The sequence below is a fragment of the Microcebus murinus genome, chromosome 2 (genome assembly GCF_040939455.1).
Source record: "Microcebus murinus isolate Inina chromosome 2, M.murinus_Inina_mat1.0, whole genome shotgun sequence".
Taxonomy (NCBI): domain Eukaryota; kingdom Metazoa; phylum Chordata; class Mammalia; order Primates; family Cheirogaleidae; genus Microcebus; species Microcebus murinus.
The window spans coordinates 17,482,835-17,498,741 of record NC_134105.1 but is presented as its reverse complement, the minus strand read 5'-3'; the positions used below and the strand labels follow the sequence as shown (position 1 = coordinate 17,498,741).

The window sequence follows — 15,907 nt, the reverse complement described above, 5'->3', positions numbered from 1 at the left end:
TATTACAGCAAGAAATATGCAATTCAGCAAAAAAAAAAAAATGCACATTCTTGACAATGTGGAGAGCCGTTCACACAGCAGTTTCCGGAGTCCAGCTCCTGACAGAGGATACCAGGAAGAACACCCGCGCCGGGGCGAAGCCGTAGCCCCCAAGCACCGAAGGACCAGCGGCGTTGTTGCTAACGCGGAGGCGTGGCTATAAGAGGGGGCGTGGCTGACGCCGGGGGCGGGGCCTGCGCCGGGGCAGCTGCGGCGTAGCTCCGCCCGCGGCGTTGGCGCGAGATCCGAACGGTGGCGGCTGCGGCGGCGGTTCCGGTCGCTTTCTGAGGCGTCGCGAGCCGGGTCCGGTCTCTCGCTGTTCTCGTCTCCTCGGCAGCCATGAGTCGGAGGGGCGCCGAGGAGGAGGCCTGCGGCGTGTGGCTGGACGCGGCGGCGCTGAAGAGGCGGAGAGTGCAGGTGGGGCGCTGGCGGGTGGGAGGCCCTGGGCCGTTCACGGCGAGTAGAAGCCGGGGCCGGACTCTCATGCAGAGCGCGGGAGCGGCGTCACCCGAAAGGCTGGTACTAGGGTCCTGTTACGTCACTTCTGTCACCTCTGTTTACCTCCATACTGATCGAAGCCCGCAGAACATTAAAGGTCATTTAAGATGGGGTGACAATCCTAGCTCTTGGGAGGCCGAGGCGGGCGGATTGCTCAAGGTCAGGAGTTCAAAACCAGCCTGAGCAAGAGTGAGACCCCGTCTCTACTATAAATAGAAAGAAATTAATTGGCCAACTGATATATATATAAAAAATTAGCCGGGCATGGTGGCGCATGCCTGTAGTCCCAGCTACCCGGGAGGCTGAGGCAGAAGGATCACTCGAGCCCAGGAGTTTGAGGTTGCTGTGAGCTAGGCTGACGCCATGGCACTCACTCTAGCCTGGGCAACAAAGTGAGACTCTGTCTCAAAAAAAAAAAAAAAAAAAAAAAAAAAAAAAAAAAGATGGGGTGACAAAACTGTGCTAGTGATAGTGGTATGTGTTGTTTGCTTCACGTAGGAAATATATGTGAAGAAATTGAGCACAAATTGGAAAATTCTAGAGGTCATGAGTCCAAACTCCTCCTTTTACACAGTTTTGAACTGAGACTTGGGGAGGTGATATAACTTGATGGGTTAGTGTAGAAGCCAAAGTATATCCCAGTTCTCTTTGGTGCTAAGGATGTTTTTATTTTTTAAACGTTGCTTATGAATCATACTTGCCAGCTTGATTTTGTTAAGTTTGAAAAAAAGTTTGTTAGGTTTGAAAAAATATTATTTTCTTACAGTATGGAAACATGAACATCTTAAAACTTTCTAAAACACTCATTCAGTAAAGACTTGTTGGGGCGCGGGGGCTCACGCCTGTAATTTTAGCTCTCTGGGAGGCCCAGGCTGGAGGATCGCTTGAGCTCAGGAGTCCCAGACCAGCTTGAGCGAGAATGAGACCGTGTTCTACACAAATAGAAAAATTAGGTGTTAGTGGTAGTGTGCACTTGTGGTCCCAGGTACTTGGGATGCTGTGGCGGGAGGATCACTGGAGCCCAGGACTTTGAGGTTGCAGCGAGCTGTGATGATGCCACTGCACTCTAGCCCAGGCGACACAGCAAAGGGAAAAAAAAAAAAAAAGACGTGTTGAGTGTTGTCTCTAGGAAACAAAGGAAACTGACTCAAAACAAAGGAAACACCCTCAGGGTAAGAATTCCTCAAATCTGCATATGCATCCATCTCCCATTTTCTCAGCCTTTACTAGTAGTGTCTTGTGGAGACTCTTAAGCTCCTAAGGAGTCTGCTCAATTAAACTCCTCAAAGCAACTTTCCACCCTCTCCGCTTGCCTGGAAACCTTGCTTGTTCCTGTATCTCCACATCCCTTTCAACCTAATTAAAAAAGAGTAGGGGAGGTTTTAAAGAGACAGCTTCTAATACATCTTGCCCTTTGGAATCACTGAAGCAAAGAATGTTATCTGTTTTTAAAATTAAAAATATGAAATATATAACTTTGTTCAGTAAATACAGAATTCTTTACCTTCTATGTAGTAGTTAGAATTTTTTTTTTTTTTTTTTTTTTGAGACAGATCTCACTCTGTTGCCTGGGCTAGAGTGTTGAGGCGTTAGCCTAGCTCACAGCAACCTCAAACTCCTGGGCTCAAGCAATTCTCCTGCCTCAGCTTCCCAAGTAGCTGGGATTATAGGCATGTGCCACCATGCCTGGCTAATTTTTTCTATATATTTTTAGTTGTCCAGCTAATTTCTTTCTAGTTTTAGTAGAGATGAGGTCTCGCTCTTTTTTTTCTTGAAATGCAGAATTTTATTTAGAAATTGTTAAAAGTAGAAAAAAACCCTGTCAAGAAAGACCAGGTGGAAAATGGGTTCCCAATAAAATGGAGTTTTAGGGCAACGAAAGTTGAAAAGGCCACAAAAGAGAAATAGCACCATTGTCATTTGAACAATGGCTAGTTACTTGTATTTTTGGCATTGTTTTTTTTTTTTTTTTGAGACAGAGTCTCACTTTGTTGCCCAGGCTAGAGTGAGTGCCATGGCGTCAGCCTGGCTCACAGCAACCTCAATCTCCGGGACTCAGCGATCCTACTGCCTCAGCCTCCCGAGTAGCTGGGACTGCAGGCATGCGCCACCATGCCCGGCTAATTTTTTTTTTTGTATATATATTTTTAGTTGGTCAATTAATTTATTTCTATTTTTGGTAGAGACTGGGTCTCGCTCAGGCTGGTTTCGAACTCCTGACCTTGAGCAATCCACCCGCCTAGGCCTCCCAAAGTGCTAGGATTACAGGCGTGAGCCACCACGCCCAGCCTATTTTTGGCATTGTTAATCAATGAATCTGGGTTTTCTTCTGAATTCCACACAGAGCATGCACTATACAATTTTATCATAAAATACTTGCTTTCTACACACATTTTAGGACAAGCTACCACCAGAAACAAATCATTACAAATATATCAGGGGCTGAACAATCTCAGTAGTGGGTGACACACATATTTTGCAGAATTCTGCCAAACAAAGGGATTGAATAGGCTGTGGGCAAAGAAAATGAGGGAGAGTTAAGGAAGGAAATATTTTAAATATTAATAATTAATTCAGACATGGTACTGTATTTTCTGCAAAAGAAAATTAACAGTAACACACTAATGAATTTTATTTCCAAAGAGATTAGTGCACTGGCAAAGTATCCAGCTAACATTGGAGAGCTGTGGGCAGCAGATACCAAAAACACCCCAGCCTTGCAGATCCCAAGGTAACGATGGCCTTCACTGATCACTCCCTTTGCCAGAGGTCCAGAAAAAACTTGCAGCATGATCACCTGCCTGCTGCACTTTCAACTCTAAGCAGCAAACTTTAAGGAGCCAAAGAGGAATCCCCAGTGGGCAAGGGGAACAGAGAAGAGAAACATGTTAAATGTAAACCTAAAAGACAGTAAAATGAGACACAACCCCCATTCAAATCCCAGAGATGTGGGCAAATCCCCAAATGTAGTTGTTGGATTAAAAAACTGGACACACCTCAATTCCCAAAAAGCATAATACATAGAAATCTCAAGGATAATCGGAAAAGTTGTCAGAGAAATGCTCAATGAAAATCAAGTTCTTCAACTCCTAAAATCTCAGGGCCGAAACACCCTCTATTCATCCAGGCAATAAATCCTCTTGCTTTTTTAGCAGGGTTGCAATTGGTCAATGACATCAAATGGCTTTACAGAGCAACTTTTTTTTTTTTTTTTTTTTTTTTTTTGAGACAGAGTCTCGCTTTGTTGCCCAGGCTAGAGTGAGTGCCGTGGCGTCAGCCTAGCTCACAGCAACCTCAAACTCCTGGGCTCGAGTGATCCTTCTGCCTCAGCCTCCCGGGTAGCTGGGACTACAGGCATGCGCCACCATGCCCGGCTAATTTTTTTTATATATATATCAGTTGGCCAATTAATTTCTTTCTATTTATAGTAGAGACGGGGTCTCACTCTTGCTCAGGCTGGTTTTGAACTCCTGACCTTGAGCAATCCGCCCGCCTCGGCCTCCCAAGAGCTAGGATTACAGGCGTGAGCCACAGCGCCCGGCCTACAGAGCAACTTTTTAAACATTCCTTTTGGGCCAAAGCCTAGGCCTGTGAGGATTCAAGCAGCCCTGTAAGACCCGTGACAGCAGTTTCCAAAGGTTCTGAGGTCTGGCTCTTCCTTCCCAGACACAAAATCTTCTGTCATATGTTATACCTTGAAATACGGAAGCATATTTTAAATACTCTTAAGGCATTTATTTATTACAATGTTGTCTGCCAAGATTTCACATTAGCTTAAAATTCAATTCAGTCTTTACATTTCTCTACTGAGGTTGCCACCTCAGCGTATTAAGTAACACCTTCTCCAGCGATCAGTGTGACCCGCATCCACACGGTGAGCCCCGTGGCAGCCTCTCTGTTCCCCAGGTGAACCAACTAGATGTCAATACTGCTCTCCTAACAAGGTCAAAGCTCCTAACTCAAACTGATTGGAAGAGGAGTGAAACTTCTGCAAAGTGCACTTTAAGAAGAGGTACTTTTTGCTTATGAAAAGAAACCAGTGAGTCCTGTATAATAAAAGGGAGTATTTCACAGTTAAGCACATGATTTGGAGTGAAGAATTCAGATGTTGTTCTGCTAGTCCAGGCAGTTAATACTCTTCTTGTTCCTCCACCTTCATCAGGTGTCAAAGCCTTCATCTGTGGCATAGAAAATGTCTACGATTCTCTGCAATACAGGGTCATTTTCCCCCTCTTCTGGCAAATCAATTCAACGTTCCTTAGCTTTCCGAAGTAGAAATCTCTCTCTTTCTCCAAGTCTTCGCCAGTAAGTTTCAATACGTTGACCTGCTGCATCAACTTGGCTGTTTATTTATCCCCGTTGCCCACACTGGGATTCTTCTACTCCACCCCCTGGCCGGCCTTAGGCATAGAAGTAGTTCTCTGTGTTGAAGCGGGCCTCTGTGGAGCTGCACTGCTAGTACTGAGAAGTTTCTTCTGTTTATTCTGAGCTGGAGCAACAAGGGAGGGAGCCACTGCAGTTTCTTGACTTTGTCTGGCAGCCACAGGGTCATAGTGTTTTCCATCATAGTTTGCATCAAAAAATTTCTTGAACCACTGAACAAATTCAAAATTGTCCTGAAATTTCCTTTTACTAATTTATCCACAGGAATTATTTTGTCGACACCCATCCTCTTAAAACCCGCTTGTAATATTTTGAAGTTCTGAATGCACTCATGTTCTAGCTTAGCTTGGAATTTCACTTTCTTCAATGCAGTGGAGCCAAGGAACAGCATGTCCATAAACTGACAATAGGCAGCTTGTAAGCACAACTGTTCAATCTTTGTCAAATGCAACTGCAGAGACTCATTGATCCAACCCAGCATATCATGTCGACTTAAGTTATCACTGGTGACTGACGTCGAATGTACATTCACTGCCATCTTTGGCTCTCAGCGGAACCGTGGCTACTGCCCACGCCCGGCTTCGGTTTCGTCTTCGTCTCCTTCAAACCGCCAATCCCTGGTGTCTTGCTTTTGCTCAGGCCGGTTTTAAACTTCTGACCTCGAGCAATCTGCCTGCCTTGGCCTCCCAGAGTGCTAGGATTACACCCGTGAGCCACCGCACCTGGCCTAAACTGAATTTAAATGCTGCAGAACCATGAGAACATTTTACCAAGGGGTTTGGTCCTACAGGAACCCTATGCCTCTTAGGCAGGCTTTCTTACACAGACATTCCTCAGAGATACTGCAGGTTCAGTTCTAGACCACCTCAGTAAAGTGAGTCACACAATTTTTTTTGTTTCTCAGTGCATATAAAAGTTATACTGTAGTTTATTGAGTGTGCTGCAATAGCATATATCTAAAACAACAATGTAAATACCTTCATTAAAAATACTTTATTGCGGCTGGGCGTGGTAGCTCATGCCTGTAATCCTAGCACTTTGGGAGGCCGAGGCGGGCAGATTGCTCAAGGTCAGGAGTTCGAAACCAGCCTGAGTGAGACCCCATCTCTACCAAAAATAGAAATAAATTAATTGACCAACTAAAAATATATATACAAAAAATTAGCCGGGCATGGCGGCGCATGCCTGTAGTCCCAGCTACTTGGGAGGCTGAGGCAGGAGGATCGCTGAGCCCCAGAGATTGAGGTTGCTGTGAGCCAGGCTAACGCCACGGCACTCACTCTAGCCTGGGCAACAAAGTGAGACTCTGTCTCCAAAAAAAAAAAAAAAATACTTTATTGCTAAGAATGCTACCAATTGAGCTTTCAACGAGTCGTAATCTTTTTGCTGGTAGAGGGTCTTGCCTCGGTGTTCATGGCTGCCAACTGATCAGGGTAGTGGTTGCTGATGGTTGGGATGGCTGTGGCAATTTCTTAAGACAACAGCGATGTTTGCTGCACTATTGACTCTTCGTTTCACAAAAGATTTCCTTGTACCATGCAATGTGTTTTTATAGCATTTTAACCACAGTAGAACTTTCAAAATTGGAGTCAGTCCTCTCAAACCCTGCTGCTGCTTTCTTAAGTAAGTTTATGTACCATTATATATTCTTTGTTGTCATTTCAACAATATTCACAGCATCTTCACCAGGAGTAGATTACATCTCAAGAAACCATTTTGCTCATCCATAAGAAGCAACTCATACATTAAAGTTTTATTGTGAAAGTGCAGCAATTCAGTCACATCTTTATGATGTACTTCTTTTTTTATTTTTATTTTTGAGATAGTCTTGCTCTCTTGCCAGGCTAGAGTGCTGTGGTGTCAGCCTAGCTCACAACGAACTCAAACTCCTGGACTCGAGCAGTCCTCCTGCCTCAGCCTCCCGAGTAGCTGGGACTACAGGTGTGCATCACCACACCCGGCTAATTATTTTTTTTCTAGTTTTAGTTGCTCAGCTAATTTTTAGTAGAGATGGCGTCTCGCTCTTGATCAGGCTGGTCCTTGAACTCCTGATGTCAAGTGATCCTCCTGCCTTAGCTTCCCAGAATGCTAGGATTACAGATGTGAGCCACTGCACCTGGCCCACAGCCTACTTCTTTTTTTTTTTTGAGACAGAGTCTCGCTTTGTTGCCCAGAGTAGACTGAGTGCTGTGGCGTCAGCCTAGCTCACAGCAACTTCAAACTCCTGGTCTCAAGCAATCCTGCTGCCTCAGCCTCCCAAGTAGCTGGGACTACAGGCATGTGCCACCATGCCCGGCTAATTTTTTTTTTCTATATATGTTAGTTGACCAATTAATTTCTTTCTATTTATAGTAGAGACGGGGTCTCGCTCTTGCTCAGGCTGGTTTCGAACTCCTGACCTCGAGCAATCCACCCGCCTCTGCCTCCCAGAGAGCTAGGATTACAGGCATGAGCCACCGCGCCCAGCCCCCACAGCCTACTTCTAATTCAAGTTCTCCTGCTATTTCCACCACATCCACAGTTAGTTCCTCCTACTGAAGTCTTGAATACCTCAAAGTTTATCGATGAAGGTTGGAATCAACTTCTTCCAAACTCCTGATGAGGCTGATATTTTGACCTCCTTCCATGAATTTATAAATGTTATTTTTCTTTTTCTGTCAAGAGATGGGGGTATGGCCGGGCTCAGTGGCTCACGCCTGTAATCCTAGCACTCTGGGAGGCCGAGGCGGGCGGATTGCTCGAGGTCAGGAGTTTGAAACCATCCTGAGCAAAAGTGAGACCCCGTCTCTACTATAAATAGAAAGAAATTAATTGGTCAACTAACATATATAGAAAAAAAAAATTAGCCGGGCATGGTGGCACATGCCTGTAGTCCCAGCTACTTGGGAGGCTGAGGCAGCAGGATTGCTTGAGACCAGGAGTTTGAGGTTGCTGTGAGCTAGGCTGACGCCACAGCACTCACTCTACTCTGGGCAACAAAGCGAGACTCTGTCTCAAAAAAAAAAAAAGAGATGGGGGTATGTCTGTGCTGCCCAGCTGGTCTCAAACTCTAGCCTCTAGCCTCAGCCTCCTGAGTAGCAAGGACTATAGGCATGCCCAGCTAACCGTGAATGTTCTTAATAGCATCTAGAATGGTGAATCCTTTCAGAAGGTTTTCAGTTAACTTTGCCCAAATCCATCAGAGGAATCACCTACAGCAGTTATATAGCCTTATGAAATATATTTCTTAAATAATAATAAGACTTGAAAGTCATAATTACTCCTTGATGCCTGGGCTACAGAATGGATATTTTGTTAGCAGGCATGAAAAGATCTCCTTGTACATCTCCATCAAGTGCATTGTCAATTGTCAGTGAGCAGTAGGTCTCAAGAGTGGGCTTAAAATATTGTTAACCATGCTATAAACAGATGTACAGTCATCCAGGCTTTGCTGTTCCTGTTTATAGAGTGCAGGCAAAGTGGCAAAGTGGATTTGGCATAATTCGATTTTCAGTATGGTAAACGAGCATTGGCGTCAACTTAAAGTCACCAGCTGCATTAGTCCCTAACAAGAGAGTCAGCCTGTCCCTTGAAACTTTATTTTTGAGACAGAGTCTTGCTTTGTTGCCCAGGCTAGAGTGAGTGCCATGGCGTCAGCCTACCTCACAGCAACCTCAAATTCCTGGGCTCAAGCAATCCTTCTGCCTCAGCCTCCCGAGCAGCTGGGACTACAGGTATCACCACCGTGCCCGGCTAATTTTTTCTATATATATTAGTTGGCCAATTAATTTCTATTTATAGTAGAGACGGAGTCTTGCTCAGGCTGGTTTCGAACTCCTGACCTCAAGCAATCTGCCCGCCTCAGCCTCCCAGAGTGCTAGGATTACAGGCGTGAGCCACTGCACCTGGCCTCCTGTGAAGCCAGGCATTGACTTCTCTCTAGCTATGAAAATCCTAAATAGCACCTCCTTTATATATAAGGCTATTTCATCTACATAGAAAATCTGTTGTTTACTGTAGCTACCTTTATCAGTTATCTCAGATCTTCTAGGTAGCTTGCTATAGCTTCACTTGCTACTTTACCTTGTACTTTCATGTTGTGGAGACAGCTTCTTTTCTTGAACCTCATGGACCAACCTCTGCTAGCTTCAAACTTTTTCTACAGCTTCCTCACCTCTTTCAGCTTTTACAGAATTGAAATGTGTTAGAGCCTTGCTCTGGATTAGGCTCTGGCTTAAGGGAATGTCGTGACTGGTTTGATCTTCTATACAGATCACTTAGACTTTCTGTTTATCAGCAATAAGACTGTTTTGCTTTCTTATCATTTGTGCTTTCACTGGAGTAGCACTTTGAATTTCCTTCAAGAACTTATTCTTTTCATTCATACCTTGGCTAACCATTTTGGTGCAAGAAGCCTAGCTTTGACCTCTCAGCATTTGGCATGCCTTTCTCACTAAGCTTAATCATTTCTAGTTTTTGATTTAAAGTGAGACCTGTGACTCTTCCTTTTACTTGAACACTTAGACGCCATTGTAAGATTATTAACTGGGCTAAATTTCATTGTAGTGTCTCAGGAAATAGAGAAGCTCAATGAGGAGGAGACTGGGGAACAGCCAGTCAGTGGAGCAGTCAGAACACATACATTTATTATTGCCATCATATATGGATGTGGTTAGTGGCATCCCAATACAATTACAATAGTAACATCAAAGATCACTGATCACAGATCATCACAACAGATATAATAATAATAAAGTTTGAAATACTATGAGAATTACCAAAATGTGACAGAGACAAAAAGTGAGCACATGCTGTTGGAAAAATGGCACCGACAGATGTTGCCACAAACCTTCAATTTGTTAAAAAAAAAATGCTGTATCTGTGAAGCACAATAAAGTGAAGCTCAATAAAATGAGGCATGCTTATACTGTATAAAGTACACACAGATGCTGCCTTTATTTTGAGGTAGGGATAATTAGCTGAAGGACTTTTTACCTGGGTCCTTCTCAGTTCAGATGATCTGTCCTCACTCAGTTTTAACATTCCACTGAGATAAATAGAGATCCTTGAAGCCATGGGTCTTCTAAGAGAGTTATAACTGGGATATTGTCACTTCTGACATCACTCTGACCTAAGGAAGAAACATCCTTCAGCTAACTAATTGAGGTCTGATAACCTGTAGTTTTCTCTGAAGCTTCTCTACAGTATTTAGCATACTTATAGTAATTTAAATAATTATCATTGGTCTATTTTCTCTCTAAACTTTACTGGAGCAGTCTGTTTTGTTCATCACTAAATTCCCAGTACCTAGCATATAGGTGCTCAAATATTTGTTGGCATATTAACCCACATTATTTCACATAGCTAGGATGTGGCTCCTATAAAATTTAGAGAGCCATGTGTCAGCTTGGACTTCCTCATAATGTGGTGGCCAGGTTCCAAGAGTGAGTGTCTCAGGAGAGCAAGGCAGAATTGCATGGCATTTTATGATCTAGTTTTGGAAATCGTATACTGTTTGTTACTTCTGTCATATTTTATTGGTCAAAGTAGTCACAAAGTTCTTTCCAAATTCAAGGTAAAGGAATACGGATTTTACAACTTGATGGAAGAGTGTCATGGTCACATAAGAAGAGGATGTGAAATGGGAGATCTTGTATTGGCTGTCTTTGAAAAAGAATCTGTTAAAGTTTGTAGTTTTCATCACACGCCCCAAGTAAAGTGCAGTGGTGTCATTGTAGCTCACTGCAACCTCAAACTCCTGGGCTCAAGCTATCCTCCTGCCTCAGCCTCCTGAGTAGCTGGGACTACAGGAATGGGCCATGACACCAGACTAATTTTTCTAGTTTTAGTAGAGAGGGGATTTCACTCTTGCTCAGGCTGGTCTTGAATTCCTGAGCTGAAGCAATCCTCCCACCTTGGCCTCCCAGAGTGCTAGGATTTATAGGCATGAACAGCTACGCCCAGCCCCTATTTTCCTCCTTATTATGTTCATATTTTCCTTTAAATCCTTGAGTGTATTTAAGTTAGCTATTGTTTGCTAATTCTCTTATCCATGACATTTCTGGGTCTTTCTTTTTTTTTTTAAATTTTGTTTCAGACTATAGCAAGAGAGATCTGGGTCTGTTTCTATTAATAGATCCCCCCCACCCCCCTATACACACCCCAATTGTAGATATTTTCCTGCTTCACATATCTAGTAGTTTTTTTATTACATACTAGAGTATTGCCTCATGAATGCTATTGTTGAGTGTCTGGATATTGTTGTCTTTAAAGAATACTGAATTTTGTTTTGGCCGGAAGTTACACTAATCAGCTTGATACTTTCAAAGCTTGCTTTTAAGCTTTGTTTAAAAAAAAAAAAAAAAAAAGCTTTGTTAAGCAGATTTGGAATAGTTTTTGCTCTAGGGCTAGTTTAGTTCTACTACTAAAGGATGATTCTTCATAGAACTCTACTCAATGTCCCTGGTATTCAAGGTCATCAGTCTACTCTGGCTAGTGGGAACTCAAATATCTCCCAGTGTGTGTGAGCTCTGGGAATTGTTTAGCTTGCAATTCCAGGGTAGTTTCCTTGCCTGGCTCATGGGGTTTCACTTAACATGTGTAATATTCAGTAATGGATTTGTAGGGATCCCTATGCAGATTTCTGGAGGTCTTTCCCAGCCACCTCAGATTCCCCAAATTCCAATCTCAATCTACTCTATTCATCAAAACTGCAATGCTCTACTTGGGTATACATTGTGGTCTGGAAAGTGCTTTCAGGCAGAAAGCTGAGGTGATCACAAGACTCACCTCATTTGTTGCCCTTTTCTCAGGGATTTCAGTTATGTACTGCCTATTATCTGATATTTTTTTTCTGTATGTTTGATCCAGTTTTCTGGTAGTGTATGGTGAGAGAGAAAGTTCTGTACTAGTACTGCAAGTCTAAGTATGAATTTTACATCCAGGATTTTGTTCTTTTAAGCACTTAAAGTACAACTTAGTTTCCAAATGTAAAATGAAATGCGGTAAACTCTGAGCTAGAATTAATAATTTGTGTTCAAGTTTCAGACCTACGTCCAACTTGCTACATGAATATTGGCAAATCTCACTTTTTCTTTGGCTGTTACAGCTAAATTGAGTATAACTCTTCTCTGTACTTCTCAGGCATTCCGTAACAAGCAAATGAAGTAAAACAAATCACACTAAATTGATGAGGTTTTATTTATAGATAGTTGACAGAACTCATGTCCTAAACTTCCCTTGCCTATCTCCCAGTACCACACTGTGAAATATAAAAGGGCCTGAGATGAAAGTGTGGCAAGACACCATTGCTTCTCCTCTTAATAACAGTCAACTGTTACTAAATGCTTTCTATGTGCCAGGAACTGTGTGTAAGTCTTGTAAGTGAATTCACTAAATTTGCATAACTGCCATATGGGAGAGGTACTATTACTGTCCTGATTCCACACATGAGAATAGGCAGAGATTAAGCAATTTGCAGATCATACAACTAATAAGTGGCAGTGGCAGAATTGGGGTTGATTTGAACCCTAGCTGTGTGGCTCTGGAGCCATGCTTTTAACCACTGTGTGACTATTTGAAAACTACTGAAAATGCATCAACTGCTGCTGATGTAGAATCACTAATTAACCTTAAATATAAAGGAAAGCACATCATCTCTGGAATCCCTTTAACAGATGTTGCTTGTTTGGTCAGCCTGATTTCCACAGGGAAGCAGAAAGACTGGGCTATAGTTAGAATATGTGATTCCTTAACAAACAAACAACACTGTCCGGATGGCAGGAAATGGAAGATGATGTCGAGTACAAACTACCTGAAAAATAGAATATAACTGGAGTCCAGAGGGTCCAGTGTAGTTCCAAGAGGGTCACTGGTGTTTATTGAATCTCTCCTGTCTGGCACCTCTTCTAATATTAATAGGTTCTATTATTCTTTTTCCCCCCTTCTCAGACACATTTAATCAAACCAGGCACCAAAATGCTAACACTCTTTCCTGGAGAAAGAAAGGCTAATCTTTCTTTTACTCAAAGAAGAACTCCACCTACAAGTGTTCAACAGAGAAGCATAGCTTCCTTCTTCACCCTGCAGCCAGGTATGGTGACCTGTCTGGGAATACTCCCAGTCTGGGAATACTTCATTCTCCAAGGAGCAAAAAAGGACTATGTTTACTTTTCCATATTGGAACATTATGAGACATGGTCAAAGTAGTGCATTGTGTTAAACCTAACTGACCTGTTGGAAGAGGTTATAAAACATAAGAAATCGCCATTTGAAAACCAATGTATACATACTTTTACAAACACACTTTTCTGGTTCCATTTCGCTCAGCTTAATTATTAAATATTTGTATTCGCTGACAGAGCAGTGAGGAAAGGTGTACTTGGGAGTTGACCTGCCATTAGGTATATCTTGAGTTGGCCACAATGAATAATTTATATAAGGTTAATTGATAATTATTATTTCTGTATGAAGCTTCTCAAATTAGTAAAAGGCTCAAAGCTGCTTTTTTCTTAGAAAGCAGCTTTAAATCCCCTTTCTTAGAAAGGTTGGCATAAAGTTGAGTTTTGTCTCATCCTTTGGCAGGTTCTTCACTTGCATGTCCTTGTTCAGGGAAGCAGCTGCCTCTAACAGGCTGGGCCTTCCAGAGCCAGTTCCTGCCAGTTGGAGAGTGCTGGAAGGAGTGTTTCGCATAAACCTGCAAATGCACTCCAACTCCCCTAAATAAAAACTTAAACACCCTTTTTGCTTTATGTAACAAAGACAGATTTTTCTCAAAAACACTTTTTCTACTTAAAGATTCTGGTATATTTTATAGTCTACATTGAATTCTTAGGCAAAGTTGAAAATTCTCACAAAACACATAGTTTCTGCAGTATAATGCTTGTTGGAAAAAGAGAGAGAAAATCAGTTATTCTGCTTTGTTTGTAATTAGATCTTGGTATAATCTGGGAGAATTGGGGATTCCATGTCATTCATCCTTAAGGCAGAAGAGGATCCATTCCATGCCTGATAAAGTGGACAGGCTAGACACTAGTAGTTGGTTTATTATTGTCCTTCCTACTGGTTGACTTAGCATCCTAATTGTCTTCACTGCCTTTCCCATGAAACTCGTGGGAAGCAGGGAACCTACATCCTTCACAGTCACCGGAAAGTTTCTCAGAGTTGGATAATGTGATCTTTGAGACCTTACAAAACTAGTGTGTGTTGAGCATGCTTTTTTTTTTTTCTGATCCTCCCCTCCCACAGCATGCTTCATTAAGGGTAATATCCAGGAGTATATATTTGGTCAGGATAACTATTTAGTAGAAACCACATTTAAATAAAAAATAAAAGCAAAACTGATGTGTCTTATGTTAAACTCCACAAATGAAAACTCAGCTGGAAAAGTAGGCTATAGTCTGATTTGTATGCCATGTTTGACTTTATTAGATAGTCATGGGAAGGGAAGCATTCATATATTTGAGTAGGGGAATAGAAGAGCTGTGTTTTAGAAGATCATTTAGGAGAGAACAGTAAGATTGAAAAGCAGGAGGATCAGCTAAAAAGTTTATGTGAAGAGTCTGAGTAAGACTCTTGCACTAGGTAGTAATAGTCGCTGAGACCAATTTCAGAAAAAGTCAACTAAATCCTGCTTGTTCAGGGGATGATCTTCCTACAGAATAACAGTTATTCATTCCTGTTTTACTAGGAAAGACAAATGGTGATGACCAGAGGAGTGTTTCATCTCATAGAGAAAGTCAGATCAACAAGGAGTCTAAGAAAGATGCAGCCCAGCTAGACCATTTGATCCAAGGCTTAGAGGATGGTCGCACAGCACCTCCTTTAGCCACTTCAACCCCTGCAGACATCCAGGAATCTGGACTTTCTCCTCAGTCCCTCCAGACTTCTGGCCACCACAGAATGGGAACCCCATTTTTGTCTGTATTATCTTTGCTCCAGCCTGATAGCCTAGATTGTGCTGGAGAGAGTAATGCCTCACTGGCTTTTTCCTTCACCCAGGACTTAGAAAGTTCTTGTTTGCTGGACCAAAAGGAGAGAGAGAGGGATTCTGCCAGGAAAAGGGAATGGCCTCATGGATCTAAAAATAAGTATCAGAGCATGGAGAAACACATCAAACCACCTAGGGACAAATGCTGTCAGCCCTTGGACAAGACTAAGTTGGAAAGGAAGGAGTCTGCCAAAGAAAAGCGACAGGCCCCTGTCCTTCAAACTTACAGGGAATCCTGGAATGGAAAAAACACAGAATCAGTGAAACAAAACCCTTGTCCAGTGAAACAAAAACCTTCTGTGTTTTCCTGGGATGGTGAAAAGGACAAGGACTCCTGGAGTCAGCTTTTCACTGAAGATACTCAAGGCCAACGAGTCATTGCCCACAGCCCTAGAACTCCTTTCCAAGAGGTAACCAATAACTGGAATCGGGGCTTAGGGCAGTTTCCTAACAGCCCTTGGCCTCAGTATCAGCATGGGCCGACACAGTTAAATCTGCAGTCTGATTCCCTCTTTACCCAGGACTCTGAAGGTAACCAAGTTATCAGGCACCAATTCTAAATGTTTTAATGAGTTGTTAAAAGTACCTTGAAATGGGAGATATGAAGGGAATTATCTTATAGTTGGGGATGGAGGGGGTAGTAGAGAAAGTTTATTTAGGTGGGAAAGAGGGATGGGATGAAGCTGTTATTGAGCATTTTGTCTGTGTAAATAAAGCAGGTGGTGCCATTGTCAAGACAGTGTGATTGGCATGATGGCTTTTCCTTAAGAAGGTGACTAGTAAATTCCCCAAAGGAGTCTGATGAGCGCTGAGAAGGTAGGGTGGGTATTTATCCCTCCACTGAAGAGCTTGTTACTCAGCCTGCACAGCCACCTCTTTGCTCTTTCAGTTGCCTGGCTGGGACTTTGCTTCTTGTGTATGTGTTCTTTTAATCTCTGGTTGTAATCTTACCCACTCAACCTGTGCTTGGGAGGATTATCCCTGACCTCTTTTTGAATAAGGCAAATCTCCCCACAACCC

The 15,907-nt window shown here is 42.7% G+C and overlaps 1 protein-coding gene and 1 pseudogene across 1 annotated transcript; one reads left to right on the top strand and one right to left on the bottom strand.

The window, feature by feature from the left end:
- Positions 1-274: 274 nt before the first annotated feature.
- AUNIP (aurora kinase A and ninein interacting protein) lies at positions 275-15,491 on the top strand. Its single transcript, XM_012750462.3, has 3 exons — positions 275-456; positions 12,850-12,991; positions 14,588-15,491. Exons 1-3 carry the CDS (start codon positions 379-381, stop codon positions 15,445-15,447), a joined length of 1,080 nt encoding a protein of 359 aa, XP_012605916.2. The 5' UTR covers positions 275-378; the 3' UTR covers positions 15,448-15,491.
- LOC105863437 (microtubule-associated protein RP/EB family member 1 pseudogene) lies at positions 4,194-5,835 on the bottom strand (annotated as a pseudogene).
- Positions 15,492-15,907: the final 416 nt, after the last annotated feature.

What these genes read in the sequence shown, in the direction of transcription:
- AUNIP (XM_012750462.3), top strand. Translation starts at nt 379, where the DNA reads ATGAGTCGGAGGGGCGCCGAGGAGGAGGCCTGCGGCGTGTGGCTGGAC. An exon ending in TGAAGAGGCGGAGAGTGCAG is followed by an intron (nt 457 to 12,849) that starts GTGGGGCGCTGG and finishes CCCCCTTCTCAG; the next exon opens with ACACATTTAATCAAACCAGG. An exon ending in CTTCTTCACCCTGCAGCCAG is followed by an intron (nt 12,992 to 14,587) that starts GTATGGTGACCT and finishes CTGTTTTACTAG; the next exon opens with GAAAGACAAATGGTGATGAC.